Source organism: Herpailurus yagouaroundi, unplaced genomic scaffold, assembly GCF_014898765.1.
Source record: "Herpailurus yagouaroundi ecotype Mexico unplaced genomic scaffold, PumYag 162491, whole genome shotgun sequence".
NCBI classification, from domain to species: Eukaryota; Metazoa; Chordata; class Mammalia; order Carnivora; family Felidae; genus Herpailurus; species Herpailurus yagouaroundi.
Window position 1 is genome coordinate 32562 of NW_024423215.1, and position 15185 is coordinate 47746.

Below are 15185 nucleotides of genomic sequence, written 5' to 3' on the forward strand. Positions count from 1 at the left end.
GACAGCATGGAGCTTGCTTGGGATTCTCTCTCTGCCTCTTTCTCTCTGCCCCTCCCCTGCTCATGCTCTCTCTCTCTCTCTCTCTCTCTCTCTCTCTCTCTCTCTCGAGAAATGAATAAACAAAACAACTTTGAAATTGTAAGTTTATAAATTGTTAAAAAAATAAAATTTGATACTTACGAACACAGTCACCACTAATTTCAATTTCATCAGGGTCACATGGGTGTAATTTTGCATCAGAAATAGCTGCAAAAGGTTAAGGTTTATATATTTATTCAATTGAGCATAAAGATATAAATACATACATAATGACAATTCCTCGGAGAAGTATGTTTCAATAGACTAAGACTTACTTATTCTCATTTTTATTTATAATAAAATTTTCCCTTTTCAGGATGGGATCAAATAGAGATAATTTGGAATCATATTTTAAAACAACTAAAGCTTTCATGTCTTGTTTCCTAAATTTTAGTCTACACTATTAAGTAATGAAACTAAAATTTACATAAATTTATACAACAATTGGTTTGAACCACTTCTGTGGAACTTGTTTCTCCTATAATCATGTGCAGGGTTACGGAAATGAGTTGACAGCTGTCATGGTAATAACTATAACCCAATGCCAAACTAGGTTCATTGGAACAAAGGTAACTACTCGAACAAAGACAGGCTCATCAGATTGCTTCTTGGAAGAATTTAGAATTTAAACTGAGAGACAAGGACTTGAGAGCAGAGTCAGGTCAATGATGAAGTTCTACAGGAATGTGTATAGACTCTTGTTGCTAACCTCATGGGAGGTGCTCTAATGCTCATATCTTCTGAGGCCTTCTTATTTAACTCTTTCTCAGATTCAATGACACATCCTAAACTCCTTAGAGTTCATGATTTTTAAACATTATTTCAACTTGTTTTCTGTTATTTGTAACTCAAACTAATGATTCATTGTTATACCTTTTAAAAAAATTTTTTTAACGTTTATTTATTATTGAGAGACAGAGACAGAGCATGAGCATGGGAGGGACAGGGAGAGAGGAGGAGACACAGAATCAGAAGCAGGCTCCAGGCTCTGAGCTGTTAGCAAAGAGCCCAACACAGGGCTTGAACTCACAAACCGTGAGATCCTAACCTGAGCTGAAGTCTGACACTTAACCGACTGAGCCACACAGGTACCTGTTTTATGAGTTATATTTTTATACGCATTTTGATCGCAGTTCATTTTTTAAAATTTGTGTATAAACGATTTGTTGAAACTACTGTCCTTTTTCTAAAGAATTGACTATATTTAGTGTTGAAAATCAGTTGATTATATGTGTGTTGATTTATTTCTGGGCTCTGTTCTTATCCACTGATCTATCTTGATGCAAACATAACACTTTACAGATTAACTTTAGGATAAATCTGAAAGTCACTATAAATTGTCCAACTCTTTTCCTGATCAAGGTAGTTTGGGGTATTGCAGATATTTTGAATTTCCATATAAATTTTAGGAAAATTTGTCAATCTCCAAAAAAAAAAAAAAAAAAAGCTTGCTGAGATATTGATTAGGACTGTTTTAGAGCTATAAATTACCTTGAGAATTGGTTTCTTAACATTGATCTTTGTTCCATAAACATGGTTTATCTCTCCATTATCTTAAGTTTTCCAATTTTTCTCAGCAAAGTTTTACTGTTTTCACTTTATAGGTCTTGTGCATCTTTTTCCATATTTATTCCTAAGTATTTCATATAGTTGGTACTATAATTAGTATTTTTAGATAAAATTCCTGATAGTACGTATGTAAAGAAATACAAATGATTTTTATATGTTGATCTTTTTTCTTTCAGTATTACTTCTTACTAGCTCCAATAGCTATTTTGTAGATTCCACTGGATTTTCTAAATAGATGATCATACCATCTGCATATATATGTATGAGGGATATAGTTTTCTTGAATGTCTGTGTCTTGCTTTTACTTTGAGAGTATTGTTGGCTCTACAGAAGCTTTTTGGTTCCTACCATTCATTTTTCTGGAAAAGTTATGTAAAATTGGTATTATTTCCTCCTTTATTATTTGGAAGAATTCCCAAACCATCTGGGCCAGGGTTCTTGTTTGTTTGTTTTATTTTATCTGTGGAATGGATTTTAACTAAAAATACAATTTGTTTAACAATTATAGGGCCATTGAAATTATTTTTTTCTTTTGAATGAGCTCTAGTATTCGTGTATTTCAAGAAATTTGTCTACTTCATTTAAGTTGTCAAATGTATTGGCAGTTATTCATAATAATTCTTTATTCTTATAATTCTTTTAATATCTGGAGAGTCTGTATTTTATCACCTCTCTTATTCCTGATATTGGAAACTTCTGCCTTTACTTTTTTCATTTTGTGTATTATTCCATTGATTTTCACTCTGATCGTTATTTCCTTTCTGCTTACTTTGGGTCTCATTTGTGCTGCTTCTAGTTTCTTAACATATAAACTGAGTTTGTTTTTTTTTTTTTTTACAGATCCCACAGATCTGTAAACTCTCTTGTTTTCACAGTATATTTAGTGGGTTTTTTTTTTTTTACTAACACCAAACTTTTTTTTATATTCTAATTTCCTTACTCTAGGGCCTAGCATGTAATCTATCTTGGTAAATGTTTCTGGTGCACTTGTAAGGAATGTGGGTTGTTCTGTCATCTGTGGAATCTTCTCTAAATGTCATTTAGATCAAGTTGATTGATAGAATCTTTCCACTCTCCTCCATTTTTTTTTTGTTTTTGTTTCTATGTGCTCAGTTATTGACTGATGAGTGTTAATCTCCAACATGAACCATAAATTTGTCTATTTCTTCTTAAAGATCTGTAAGTTTTGCTTCCTGTATTTTGAATTCTGTTATTAGGTACATAAGTATTTAGAACCGTTTTATCCTGTTGTTCAATTGATCCTTTTATCTTTAGGAAATGACCCTTTGTCTTCTAGGTGATATTCTTTGTTCAATAATTTACTTTGTCTGATATGTACAATGCCACTCTAGATTTCTTGTCATTTGTGGTACCTAAGTCAATCCTTTCCTCATATTTATAACCTCATTTTTCTTTATGTTTAACATGGGCTTCTCTGGGCAGTAGTTGGGTGTTGCTTTTATTACCCAATCTGAAAATTTCTGACTTTCAATTGGGGTGTTTAGATCACATATATTTAATATAATTATTGATATTCTAGGGTTTAAATCTATCATGTTGCTATTTTCTATTTGTCCTTTTGGCACTTTTCACCTGTTTCTGTATCTCTAAAAGGTGTATTTTGTGTATCTTATCTATTTTATTGGCTATTAGATACACACACATATTTTAGTGGGTGCTGTAGGGTATATAGTATATGTCCTCAACTTCTCATGGCCTACTTCCAATTGATATAATGCCTCTTTGTATAGCATAAAGACCTAATAACCACCTTGTTAAGTACAAACATGGAAAATATGAAAAAACATTTTCCAATGAACTTTTCTCAGTAAATAACATATATAAATCTTTTTGCTTGAATGGCATTGATTATAAGTATAATCTTGAATTAACGTTTGTTTTCTTTGCCTTATAGAAATTGTAGATAAACTGTATGAAAATTATATGTAAGTTATAAAAAACAAAAATCATAAGAATATATTATTAAAATGGTGACAATTTTCTTTAATTTGTGCTGTTTTGATAATGTTCAAAAATTTTTAAAAATATTTGTTTATTTTTGACAGAGAGAGAGACACACACAGAGCATTAGCAGGGGGAGGGGCAGTGAGCAAGACACACACACACACAGAATCTGATGTAGGATCCAGGCTCCGAGCTGTCAGCACAGAGCCCAACACAGGGCTATAAGAACTCATGAACTGTGAGATCATGACCTGAGCCAAAGGTGGACGCTTAACCAACTGAGCCACCCAGGCACCCCTGTTTTGATGATTTTTAAGCTAAATATACCTGATGGATTGTTGCCTATCCAATAGCCTATTAGCTGGTGACAGAAATATGTCCAAGTAAAAAAGGAGATTTCACAGATTGCCTCTGAAGACAGAGATAAGCCAAAGAATTCTTCTGAAGTAGTTGTGATAAAACTTCTTCCAAATAAGCTCCTTAAGGGGAGGTAAGTTCCAGTTAGCACAAGCTCTCTTTTTATCCTTTGGGCTTCCCCTTTTATCCTGTCTAAAATGCACATAAAGAGCAAAAACTGGACCTTCATCTCGTCACTGTGAAGAAAAAGCCTAGAGACTCACAGAGACCTCAGCCTGACATTGTAAATGGCCAAGTCATCATCAGCCCAGAACATCTGCTTCAGATTCTTGGTAAGCAAGAGAAAAAGACACTTAAGAGGATTATGTGATTCATTTCTGTTTGCTATCCAGGAATTCTAATTCAAGTTTAAATAGTATTTCAAGGTAAGCTTTTATTGGCACATCAGAGAAGATAATTCATGTGTATATCGATTAATAACTTATATACAAAAAGTAAAAAATAACAATCTTCTCCCAGAAATTCTCTTTAGTTAAAACCAGTAGGAGGACATGAATATGAAGAATAAAAGAAATACTTTTGAATATTCAAACTTGAGAAAATGAATGGGCGGGAATGACATTAACAGGACATATTTTTTTAAGTATTAACAGCATGTCAAAAAATGCAAATTATATGTATTGAGTTTTTAAATTCAATGTAAACAATATTTTTTTTAAATTTTTTTCAACGTTTTTTATTTATTTTTGGGACAGAGAGAGACAGAGCATGAACGGGGGAGGGTCAGAGACAGGGGGACACAGAATTGGAAACAGGCTCCAGGCTCTGAGCCATCAGCCCAGAGCCCGACGCGGGGCTCGAACTCACGGACCGCGAGATCGTGACCTGGCTGAAGTCGGACGCTCAACCGACTGTGCCACCCAGGCGCCCCTCTAAACAATATTTTTGTCTAAGTGATTGCTTTTATGATATTCCGTGGTATAAAAGTTCTGTTTTCATTTTTAATAGTAATCAATATTTCTTAAAAAATAATGTAGATATGTTGTTGGTTTTTTTCCCATTGAAATACCTATGCAATTTTCCACATATACTTGGTAATATTATTAGAGATTTTGTAAAAATTAACTGTTTTGATGACAAGAATATTGAAAAATACTAAAAAGACATTTTTCAAATCTCTCACCTTGGCCACTCAAGGTGCATTTCTCTGGATTCTCTCCTTCCTAATGGATAACATTAGCTCTATTAACTGAGCAGTTGATGTCCTTCCTGAACATACTGCTATCAACCAGGTTTAGCTGGCTAGCAGCTGTGTAAGAAATGTGAAGACTTACTGGCTAAAGCTCTCAGGATAATTCTCTTAAGACTTCTCAAAGCACAGAATAAAATGAAGAGTTCCCTAACTAGCAGACCCTGCTGCCTTTCCAGCTCATGTCTTGTAATACTCTGCTCACTCTTTGCGATCCAACATCTCTGTGCTACTTTCACTCTGGGGAGCAACACCACACTTATTGCCTTAAGGCCTTTTACGTGCTGTTGTTGTTGTTGTCTGGGATGTTGTTCCCCACACTTTTTATCTGACCCAGGACTGTTTACCCTCAAACTCTCAATGTCAATGCCCTTTTCTCAGAAGAGGCTTTCTTCTGTGGTTCCTCATTATAAATTTCACCCTCCTTCACCTTTGGTATTCTCATCTACAGCAACTTTTTTTTCTAATTTTCATTTTAGAGAGAGAAAACATGAGTGGGGGAGAGGAGCAGAAGGGGAGAGAGGGAGGGAGGGAGGGAGAGAGAGGGAGGGAGGGAGGGAGAGAGAGAGAGAGAGAGAGAGAATCCCAAGCAGGATCCACACTCAGCACAGAGCCCAATGTGGGGCTTGATCCCATGATCGTGGGACCATGATCAGGGTCAAGACCAAGAATTGGACACTCAACCCACTGAGCCTCCCAGGCACACCCATAGCAACTTTTAATCTTCTCATTCACACCACTCATTGCAATTTGTGTTTCCATGTATATTCCTAGCCATTGTTTTGCCATAGCTATTATTTGTAGTTTTTTTTGTTTTTTGTTTTTGGATAATCTAACAACCTCAAGATGAAAATATTCATAGCTATTACTAACACGATTGTCACTGTTTGCTAAATCAAGTGTTTGGCCTAGTTTAAGAGCACTAATCCAGAACAGTATCTCCTAGCATTGTCAGTCTCCTACATATGGAGGAATCCAGATAACATAGTAGAGGGATATTGGTTTCCTCCCATAATTTGGTCCCATATCAGCAAACTTTCTCCATCCCCAACCAAGAATAAATCCCTCAATTATCAGCTTCATTCCTGTCTAAGCAGTCCAAGTAAAAAAATCACCATTATGTAGCTTCTTTCCATTTTGAGCTCCTTGTATCTGAGGAGTTGGGTCACTAGTTCTATTAAACACTTCTATTAATGTGCATTTGTTGTGTCCTTACTTGGTACTGGGCATGAGGTCATGAGACCTTGATATAAAGGGTACATTGTCTTCAAAGAGTTCACAGTCATAATTGAGCACAGAGAAAAAAAACCCAAAAAACTCATTAAGTTCAATTATCTATTGTGAGCTCCATGATGGTGTATTATGGGAACTACCCTCTTCTCCAACATCCTTAGTCAACAACATGGTCAGTGGTAGGCTCACGAATCCGCTGTGCATTTTATGTCTGTATATCTCATGTCCTCTCTTAGATAACAAGCCAAAACAGAACTGTCCATTCCTTTCTCTCCCCAACTAATGTGTTGCTTTCCTATCTCAGCTGCTCAAGCAAAAAACCTAGGCCTTGTCCTTGGTTCCTTTCTTTCCACCTTCTCTCATATCTAATGCATGAGCTCTGCCTCCAAAAGACATCCCAACTCAATAACCTCTTTTCTTTGCCACTAGTCTAAACCATTTCCTCCTTCTCCAACCTTTGAGCCACCACTGTCTTTCCACAGCCTCTTCAATGGAGTCTTCTAAATACAATCCATAGATCATATTTACCTATTTTAAATCCCATTAAGGCTTTATACTGCAGTTATGACTATCTAAGTTCTTACCACGGTCAACATACCCTACAGATTCTGTCCCCTTCCTACTTCTCTGATCTCATCTCTGAAGTCTCATCCATTCAGTCTTCCTGCCATGTTGTTCCTCCTTCAGTTCACTGAACAGCCATCTTCATACCTGTCTAAGGACACTGGCATTTGTTGTTCTTTCTACCTAGAATGCTCTTTCCCCATATGTCTTCACGGATGGTTCATTCTCCTCATTCAGAGCTCAGCTCAAGTTCATCAACTGTCAGAGAGACCTTCTTCAGGTACTCTGGGTGAGACAGCATCCTTGTGCCAGTCAATCACTATTGCACTGACCAGTTTTCTCTAATTTATAACACATTTTGCTTCCAAAAACAATTTTATTTTTTGTTTTATTTTCAGTTTGTGATAAACATTTTATTTAAAAGTAATTTTAGGGGCGCCTGGGTGGCGCAGTCGGTTAAGCGTCCGACTTCAGCCAGGTCATGATCTCGCGGTCCGTGAGTTCCAGCCCCGCGTCGGGCTCTGGGCTGATGGCTCAGAGCCTAGAGCCTGTTTCCGATTCTGTGTCTCCCTCTCTCTCTGCCCCTCGCCCGTTCATGCTCTGTCTCTCTCTGTCCCAAAAATAAATAAACATTGAAAAAAAATTAAAAAAAAATAAAATAAAATAAAAGTAATTTTAAATGCACATAAAAGTTGCAAAAATAATATGGAGCTTTCCTGGTAATAATACCCTTTCACTAATGTTAACATATTACAAAACCATGATACATTTGTTAAAACTAAGAAATTTATCTTAGGACTCTATTCTTTTTTTTTTTTTAAGTTTATTTAATTTATTTATTTTGGCGGGGCAAGGGGAGAGAGAGAGAGAGAGAGGTAGAGAGGTAGAGAGAGAGAGAGAGAAAGAGAGAGAACCCTAAGTAGGCACTGTGCTGTCAGCACAGAGCCAATGTGGGGCTCAAACTCACAACCGTGTGATCATGACCTGAGCTGAGATCAAGAGTCGGATGCTTAACCGACTGAGCCACCTAGGTGTCCCAGTTAGGACTCTATTCTTAAATAAACTGAAAAGTCTATTTGGATTTTACCAGTTTCTGCTAACATTCTTTTCTGTTCCAGTATTCAATCCAGGATATCATCATATTGCATTATTCATCATGTTTCCCTAATCTTTTCCAATCTGTGACAGTTTTTTCACTCTCTCATGACTCTCCATGATTCTGACACTTTTGAAGAGTATTTTTCACAGGTGTTTTGTATAATATTTCTCACTTTGGATTTGTATGAATTTTCTCATGATTATACTGGGGTTATGGCTTTTAGGGAAGAATACCACAAAGGAGAAGTACATCTTATTGCATGTTATCAGCAGGTAACTGATATCAACATACATTATCACTCATGATATTAACCTTGCTCACTTGGTTAATACAGTGCCTACTACATTTCTCTCTTATAAAATCACTGTATTTTCCTTTCTATACACTATTATTTGGGAACAAGTCACTAAATACTGCTCACAATCAAAATGAAAGGAATTAGGCCCCATATTCTATGTGGGATACTAACTACAAATATTTGCAATTCTTCTTTAAGGAAGGTTTGTCTCCTTTCTTCCATCAATTTATTTCTCTAATCATGTCTTGATGTAGTAGGGACTCGTGGATATTTATTTTATTCTCTGAGTCATATCCAGTTTATTTTTCTGTGTCTGAGGCACTCCACTAGAATGTGAGTTCCATGAGGGAAGATATCTCATTTGTCTTGTTCATTACCATAACCCTAAGGCCTAAAATAATTTCTGGCAAAGGATAAACATTCAATCAATATTAATGAATGAAAGACGAAATAACTTAAAACACATTTGCATGATATCTTTTTGTGTGGAATAAGCTTAGGAATTCCCTGAGCTTGCATGCATGGGTTAACAAGGCATAAAGTAATAGGAAGCCACAGAATGAAAGCATCAAAGATTAGTAAACAGGGAAAAGGCCCCCAGTATATGACAAAGGTATAGGAATAGGAAATTTCAGGATGAAAACATCCAAGATGAGGTAAACAAGATTAGGTATTCAGGGTGGAAGCAGCCCCCAACATAGTACAATAGCAGAAAGCTGCTTTCACAGGAAGGAAGGACCAAAATAGGTAAACAGGTAAAGAGGGCTATGGATGGCAGCAGGGCAAAGTTGCCCAGAGTGGAGCTAATTAGCAAAAGAAAGGTGCCTTGTTGACCCTGATGGTAGCACGCTCTTTCTGTCTTATTCCCTAGGCTAGCTAAGATAAACAGACTCATGCCTGCCGTAAACAACCATCTGCCTGGCACCAGGACTTTGTTTTGTATTGACCCAAACCCCTAACGCCACATATATTCAAAAGCCCCTTTCCCTCACACCCATGAGTTAATGTTCATGGTTTCATGGTCTCTTTGTGCATGTCCATCAAGCTTGTAAGCCTTCTGATCCTAATAAAAACGAGCAAGGACCCTTACTCATGTCTCGTCTCTTCCTCGACATTAGCCTCTCTCGCATTTCAATCCTGCATCTGCTCTCTTGCTGGACAAGAGAGAACTCCAGACCCAGAGTCTACGACATCTTTCACTCACCATCCTCATCCTTTAATTAAAAAGGGTGAAAGGGCATGAGGAACCCAAAGAAGTTTTAACAAATTCAATCGTTATGTTCAATGGGAGGAATGGCAAGAAATCTACTTTGATACTGTCACATCAGCAAATATTTCTGATATTGGCTCACTTAAGATCTTGGTAAAAAATCCTAAACAGATTTGGCCAATTTAAACCAGAAATTTAGCTTCACTCTAGCAATAGTGGCAGACCAAGACTCAGTGAGATTTGTATTATCTCAACACAACCTATCCAGAGAATGGCCCAAACAGAGCAACACACACAGTTGTGACTAGTAGTTCATGGATATTACTCATGTTTTCTTACCTTCTGCACAATATCCCATACATCCTTGAGTGGGCTGTAGTAAGTACACAAAAAATTTTCCACAGTTTCTTACAGACACTGGGATTTGAAAAAGACAGCAGTCTTTTGTAGTGTTAAACAAAAAATGCCATGTGGCACAAGCTGTCAGTTGCTTGATCTCTCCAGGTGAAGGCAGTGTCTCTGAATCTCTCAGAGATAGCCAGATGGGTGCCTGTGTTCCACAGTGATTCATCTTTTGCAATAGAGAAAACAAAAGTTGAAAATCCAAGTTATTTTCACATGTGATAGATAAATCAACTTTGCATTTTTTTCTGAACCACCTTTAAAATATTAAGTTATCATTAAAAAATCTAATAACTTGTACCTGTACTATAAAAGTAACTTTATGGAATATTAAATTTAAGGTAGATTGCTCATAATTAATATAACCTTACTCAATTTAAATTTATTCTGTGTTACTTTTGTATTATGAACAAGAGAAATTCAGTATCAGATAACTTACTATCATAGCAATGTATTTTAAGGTAAGATAGGTGAATCTGAAGTTATCTTAATACAGAGCAAAAAGATAAACTCACCTTGGAGATTTCTTCTGAAATTACTAAATATAGTATATGTAAGAAGTTAATGCATGGTTCAAGAGGTATCAAAAATCAGGGGAGAAGGAAAGGACTGTTCACAATTTGGTGATGAAACAACTGGTTGGTGATTTGGGGAAAGAAAGGAAGTTAAAGCCTCACTTGAAGCCAATTAGCAAAATCACTTCCAGATGGAAAATGGAATTAAACAGAAAACTAATCCAGGAAAAATAAGAAGAAACTATATATGACTTGGGAAGGACCCAGGCACTTGCTAAATGCATGACCTTGGGACAGGAACTCAACATCCATCTTTTCCTTTTGTTCTAGGTGGATTGCAGAATGTACCACACTGTACTATGGTGAGCTATAAACATAATTATGTACACAACATAATTTCTACATAGCAATGACTCAGTAATTATTAGCCAGATTATAGCACTCAGTATTATTATTATCCCCATGCTTAATAGCAAAGGAAATCATAAAGGAAAAGACTAATAGTTGTGTTTAAATAATAATTTTAAAAATATAAGACAAATAAGAATTTAATAGGAAATATTATTTAATAGGATTATATTGTCACATTATTATACTTATTTTATTTTAATGATATATTATTACCCACTTAAAAACTAAGATCACAAGGGCACCTGGGTGGCTCAGTAGGTCAAGCATTTGATTCTTGGTTTTGGCTCAGTTCATGATCTTGCAGTTCATGAAACTGAGCCCCGTGTCAGGCTTTGCACTGACAGCACTGAGCCTTCTTGGGATTCTCTCCCTCTCTCTCTCCCCCTCCTCTGCGGTCTCCTTCTCTCTCCTCTCTCTCAAAACAAATAAATATTATTAGAAAAGGTACTTTTATCTACTGCTACTGAAATGAAATATTAGCATTATATTTTCTAAAAACAATTATATGTATCAAAAAGATACTAACCACTAATTTTACTTATAAAAATAATCTTACTAAATACACTAGTGATAGAATATTATGTTCAAAATTAATTTTAAAGAATATTCAACAGCATAGGAAAAAGTTAATGCTTTAATGGTACCTGAAAAAAGCATGTTATGCAATTTAACATGTAGCAGGAACCTTAAAGAACAGTATGAAAAGAGGGAATGACAGAAAAATGTGAATGGAGGTATGACTGTGTGGGTGGATGATGAATGAATGAATGTTATTCTATTAAATGTCTCTTATTTTCTAAGTTTTCTGTAGTTCACATAAATTACTTTAAACATTATAATAGACATTTATTTACACAGACATGTATTAACCTGTAGAGTTAAAAAAAAAAAAAAAAAGATCACTTCTCCAGTTCGATGCTGCAAAGCCTTGGTTCAAGTAGGAGATGAAAGAGTGGGGGCAGAGAACACTTCCTCATGGGGGCACAGACCCAGCGGAATCATCTCACCTTTACATTTGTGTCAGGTTCTAGATTCAACTATAGTTAGTTCAGCCAAAGAAAAAGAACACAAATATTTAAGGATGTAGTGAATTTCCTGTAATTTCTTCAAATTTTACTTTTAAATTCTGATTTTTTTTGTTTATCACAAACAAAATGCCACAAAAGTGACAAGCAAATAAACAAAAAGGAAAAAATAAGATAGCCACAATGTCACCACTTAAAATTAAATATTGTTAAAATTTGGATATTTTTACTGAGTTTTTTTACATTGTGTGTTTAAAAGGGAAAATAATTCCTGCTTCTGCATAATTCACAAAAGGTGAGTAACAATAAGGGGAATGAACCTTCTATTTAAGACTGACAAGAAATGAAGTACTTGGAATACACATTATTTTACTGTTAGCAGGTTACTTGTGTGTGGTTCAGGACATGAGCTCCGGGGACTGGTGGTCTGTGATCAAAACTTGGGTGTTTGGGTAGCTGGGTAACTCTAGTAGGAGTGTTTCGCCTAAGAATCTATGTTTCCTGTGCTATATGATGGAAATAATGATGACAGGTTACATTGTAGAGCCATTGTAAAAACCACATAAGATATTGTAGGTAAAAACCCTTGGTGGACTGCATGAGCATAACATTAACCATTGCTATTACTATTACCATGAGAACAGGGAACATGGAAATACCTCTTTGGATTAACTCAATCTTGATACACAAGCAAAATAATACTTTAGAGTGAGAAATAAACTGGTTGTAACAAGATTCGACCCTCATGAAAACATACATAACGACGGGGGCGCCTGGGTGGCACAGTCGGTTAAGCCTCCGACTTCAGCCAGGTCATGATCTCGCGGTCTGTGAGTTCGAGCCCCGCGTCGGGCTCTGGGCTGATGGCTCAGAGCCTGGAGCCTGTTTCCGATTCTGTGTGTCCCTCTCTCTCTGCCCCTCCCCCGTTCATGCTCTGTCTCTCTCTGTCCCAAAAATAAATAAACGTTGAAAAAAAAAATTAAAAAAAAAAAACATACATAAGGAAAAGCACATGTAGTTCTTAGTGAGTTGAAATACCTCAACACATTTGGTTGGCATCTCAGCAGGTCTGTCAAAGATGAGAAACCGATACCATCCGGGAGACAGGGAACGGTCACACACCAGGTTTTGAAAGGGAGAATGCTGGAGTTGCAACGAGTCAAAATGCACACTTCGGTAAGGGCTCTGAAGAATCTGGTGCCCCCCAGGAGAGCACTCCTGAGCTAGGAGGGAAAGACAGTATCTTAAGTACGCGTTTCCTTCATTAACATGGGTTAGTCCTCAATTAAAATTGATTCTTTTCCCAAATTAAACAAATAATCCACAACTGCACATAAAGACCATCAGAAATGTTAGGGTCTCTTAGTAAGTCAAAGATGACTTCCACTTTTCATAAAGGCAATAATCCAGTCAGCAAACTGTAGGATGTGCTTTTGAGGTACTTGAGCTTCAAGAATTTTATTTCCATTTAATTTGGACAGTCAATATTGTTATCACTGTTGACATAGGTTTTTGTTTTTGTTTTTGTTTCATTCTTTCCGTCTGAAGTTACAGCCCCTATAAGCCTCCTCTTGAGGATGGCCTTCCAGGTTTGAATGCCATTACTGACCCTCCATGACCTGCTTTCCTTCCCAGTAACTATAGGTCCCCCAATATCCATCTCTACCAAGTCCTGAAAGGCAACAAAGTAAATTAAGCTTTTAATGCTAATCTAATTTTTGCAAAATGCCCTCCTACTGAAGCTTCCTGCATTCTTCAGTACAGGAAAGAATATAAAGTTGTCAAGCTTTTTTCTTTCTTTTCTTTCTTTCTTTTTTTTTTTTTTTTTTAAGATAAAGTATTGGAATACCTTTTTACTACCAAACACAGGAAAAGGAATGGGGTTCAGGGGTACAGTTTTGAAGGAGAAAAAGAAGAGTTCCGTAGTTTTTTGGGGAAGTTGTCTTAGCAGCACTTGGCCTGGGAGATACTTCTGTGAAACCCACAGAGGCAGAACATCAGACTCCTCTTCCCATCAAGAAGAGAGAAGCAGGGGCGCCTGGGTGGCTCAGTCGGTTAAGCGGCCAACTTTGGCTTAGGTCATGATCTCGCGGTCCGTGAGTTTGAGCCCCATGTTGGGCTCTGTGCAGACTGCTCAGAGCCTGGAGCCTGTTTGAGATTCTGTGTCTCCCTCTCTCTCTGACCCTCCCCCGTTCATGCTCTGTCTCTCTCTGTCTCAAAAATAAATAAAAGTTAATTTTTTTTAAATAAAAAAAAGAGAGAAGCAGATGTCAGAAGAAGAGACGTCCTAGAAATATGACTCTTGTTTGAGCTTCCTGTACTCTCGCATGATAGGGAGCAGAGAACTGCCCTTATTTGAGTACCAGAGTTTCTTGTTGACACAGTAGGTAGAAAATCTCCAAATATTAGCTATTACATACACTGAAGGAAAGCACTATAATAAAGATAATATCCATGAAATTGAAACGGGAAAGAAAAATCCAATCATTACTAAGGTACCTCACTGTGGGACAAATTTATCTAACTGAACAAAACTCTCAAACATATATACATAATTTTAGGTTACAGAGGTGTTTTTCAATCAAAATCAATTTCTGAACTTAAGGGCATAAACTAGAAATACTAATTTGCAAGTAGATATCATAAATGTAGCTTATACAATTTTTTATTATGATTGTTTGCTGTTCATTTTGTTGTTTGTAGATATTACAATTAAATTGCACAAAATGTAGTGTTCTTAAAGAATTTTTAGAGTAAAAAAATTTAGGAATAAGCACAAAAGTTTCCTCTTCCTTTTATCTCTTGCTATACCAGTTGTAAATTTCCCAAGAAAAATGTAATCCAAAAAGCTCTATTGACTTTGATGATCTCAATCTGTCAACACTGGATAAATATTTCATAAAATGTGTATGGATGGAACTCAGGGGATGTGCTATCATTTCATCTAATTTTGAAATAACTCTAAGGTCCTATCAATACCAGAACACTGTACCTGGTTAGAAACTAAGGAAATATTTAAAAAGAGATTCCTAGTGAGGTTTGCATGAATTATTGAGATGTTTTCTCTGTTCTCTTTCCTGCAGTAGAATTTTGTGTTCGGAAAAAAGTCACTAAGTCCATCTCTATTCTGTGTGGTATTTCTTCTTCCTAAGTGCTTCTGTAGCTCTCACATTTTCTCTAATTTTACACTCTCAATAACTGTTTTCTAGT

At 36.3% G+C, this 15185-nt stretch overlaps 1 protein-coding gene across 1 annotated transcript in view; it reads right to left on the reverse strand.

The window, feature by feature from the left end:
- Positions 1–15185, reverse strand: part of LOC121026799 (von Willebrand factor D and EGF domain-containing protein-like) — a gene marked incomplete at its 3' end in the record, with an annotated part of 79671 nt that overhangs the window by 31270 nt on the left and 33216 nt on the right. The window contains exons 3-5 of the mRNA XM_040469584.1: positions 13014–13198; positions 9962–10193; positions 181–246 (exon numbers count right to left, since the gene is read on the reverse strand). Coding sequence (XP_040325518.1) covers positions 181–246; positions 9962–10193; positions 13014–13198 — 483 coding nt within the window. The remainder of the gene's footprint in view (positions 1–180; positions 247–9961; positions 10194–13013; positions 13199–15185) is intronic.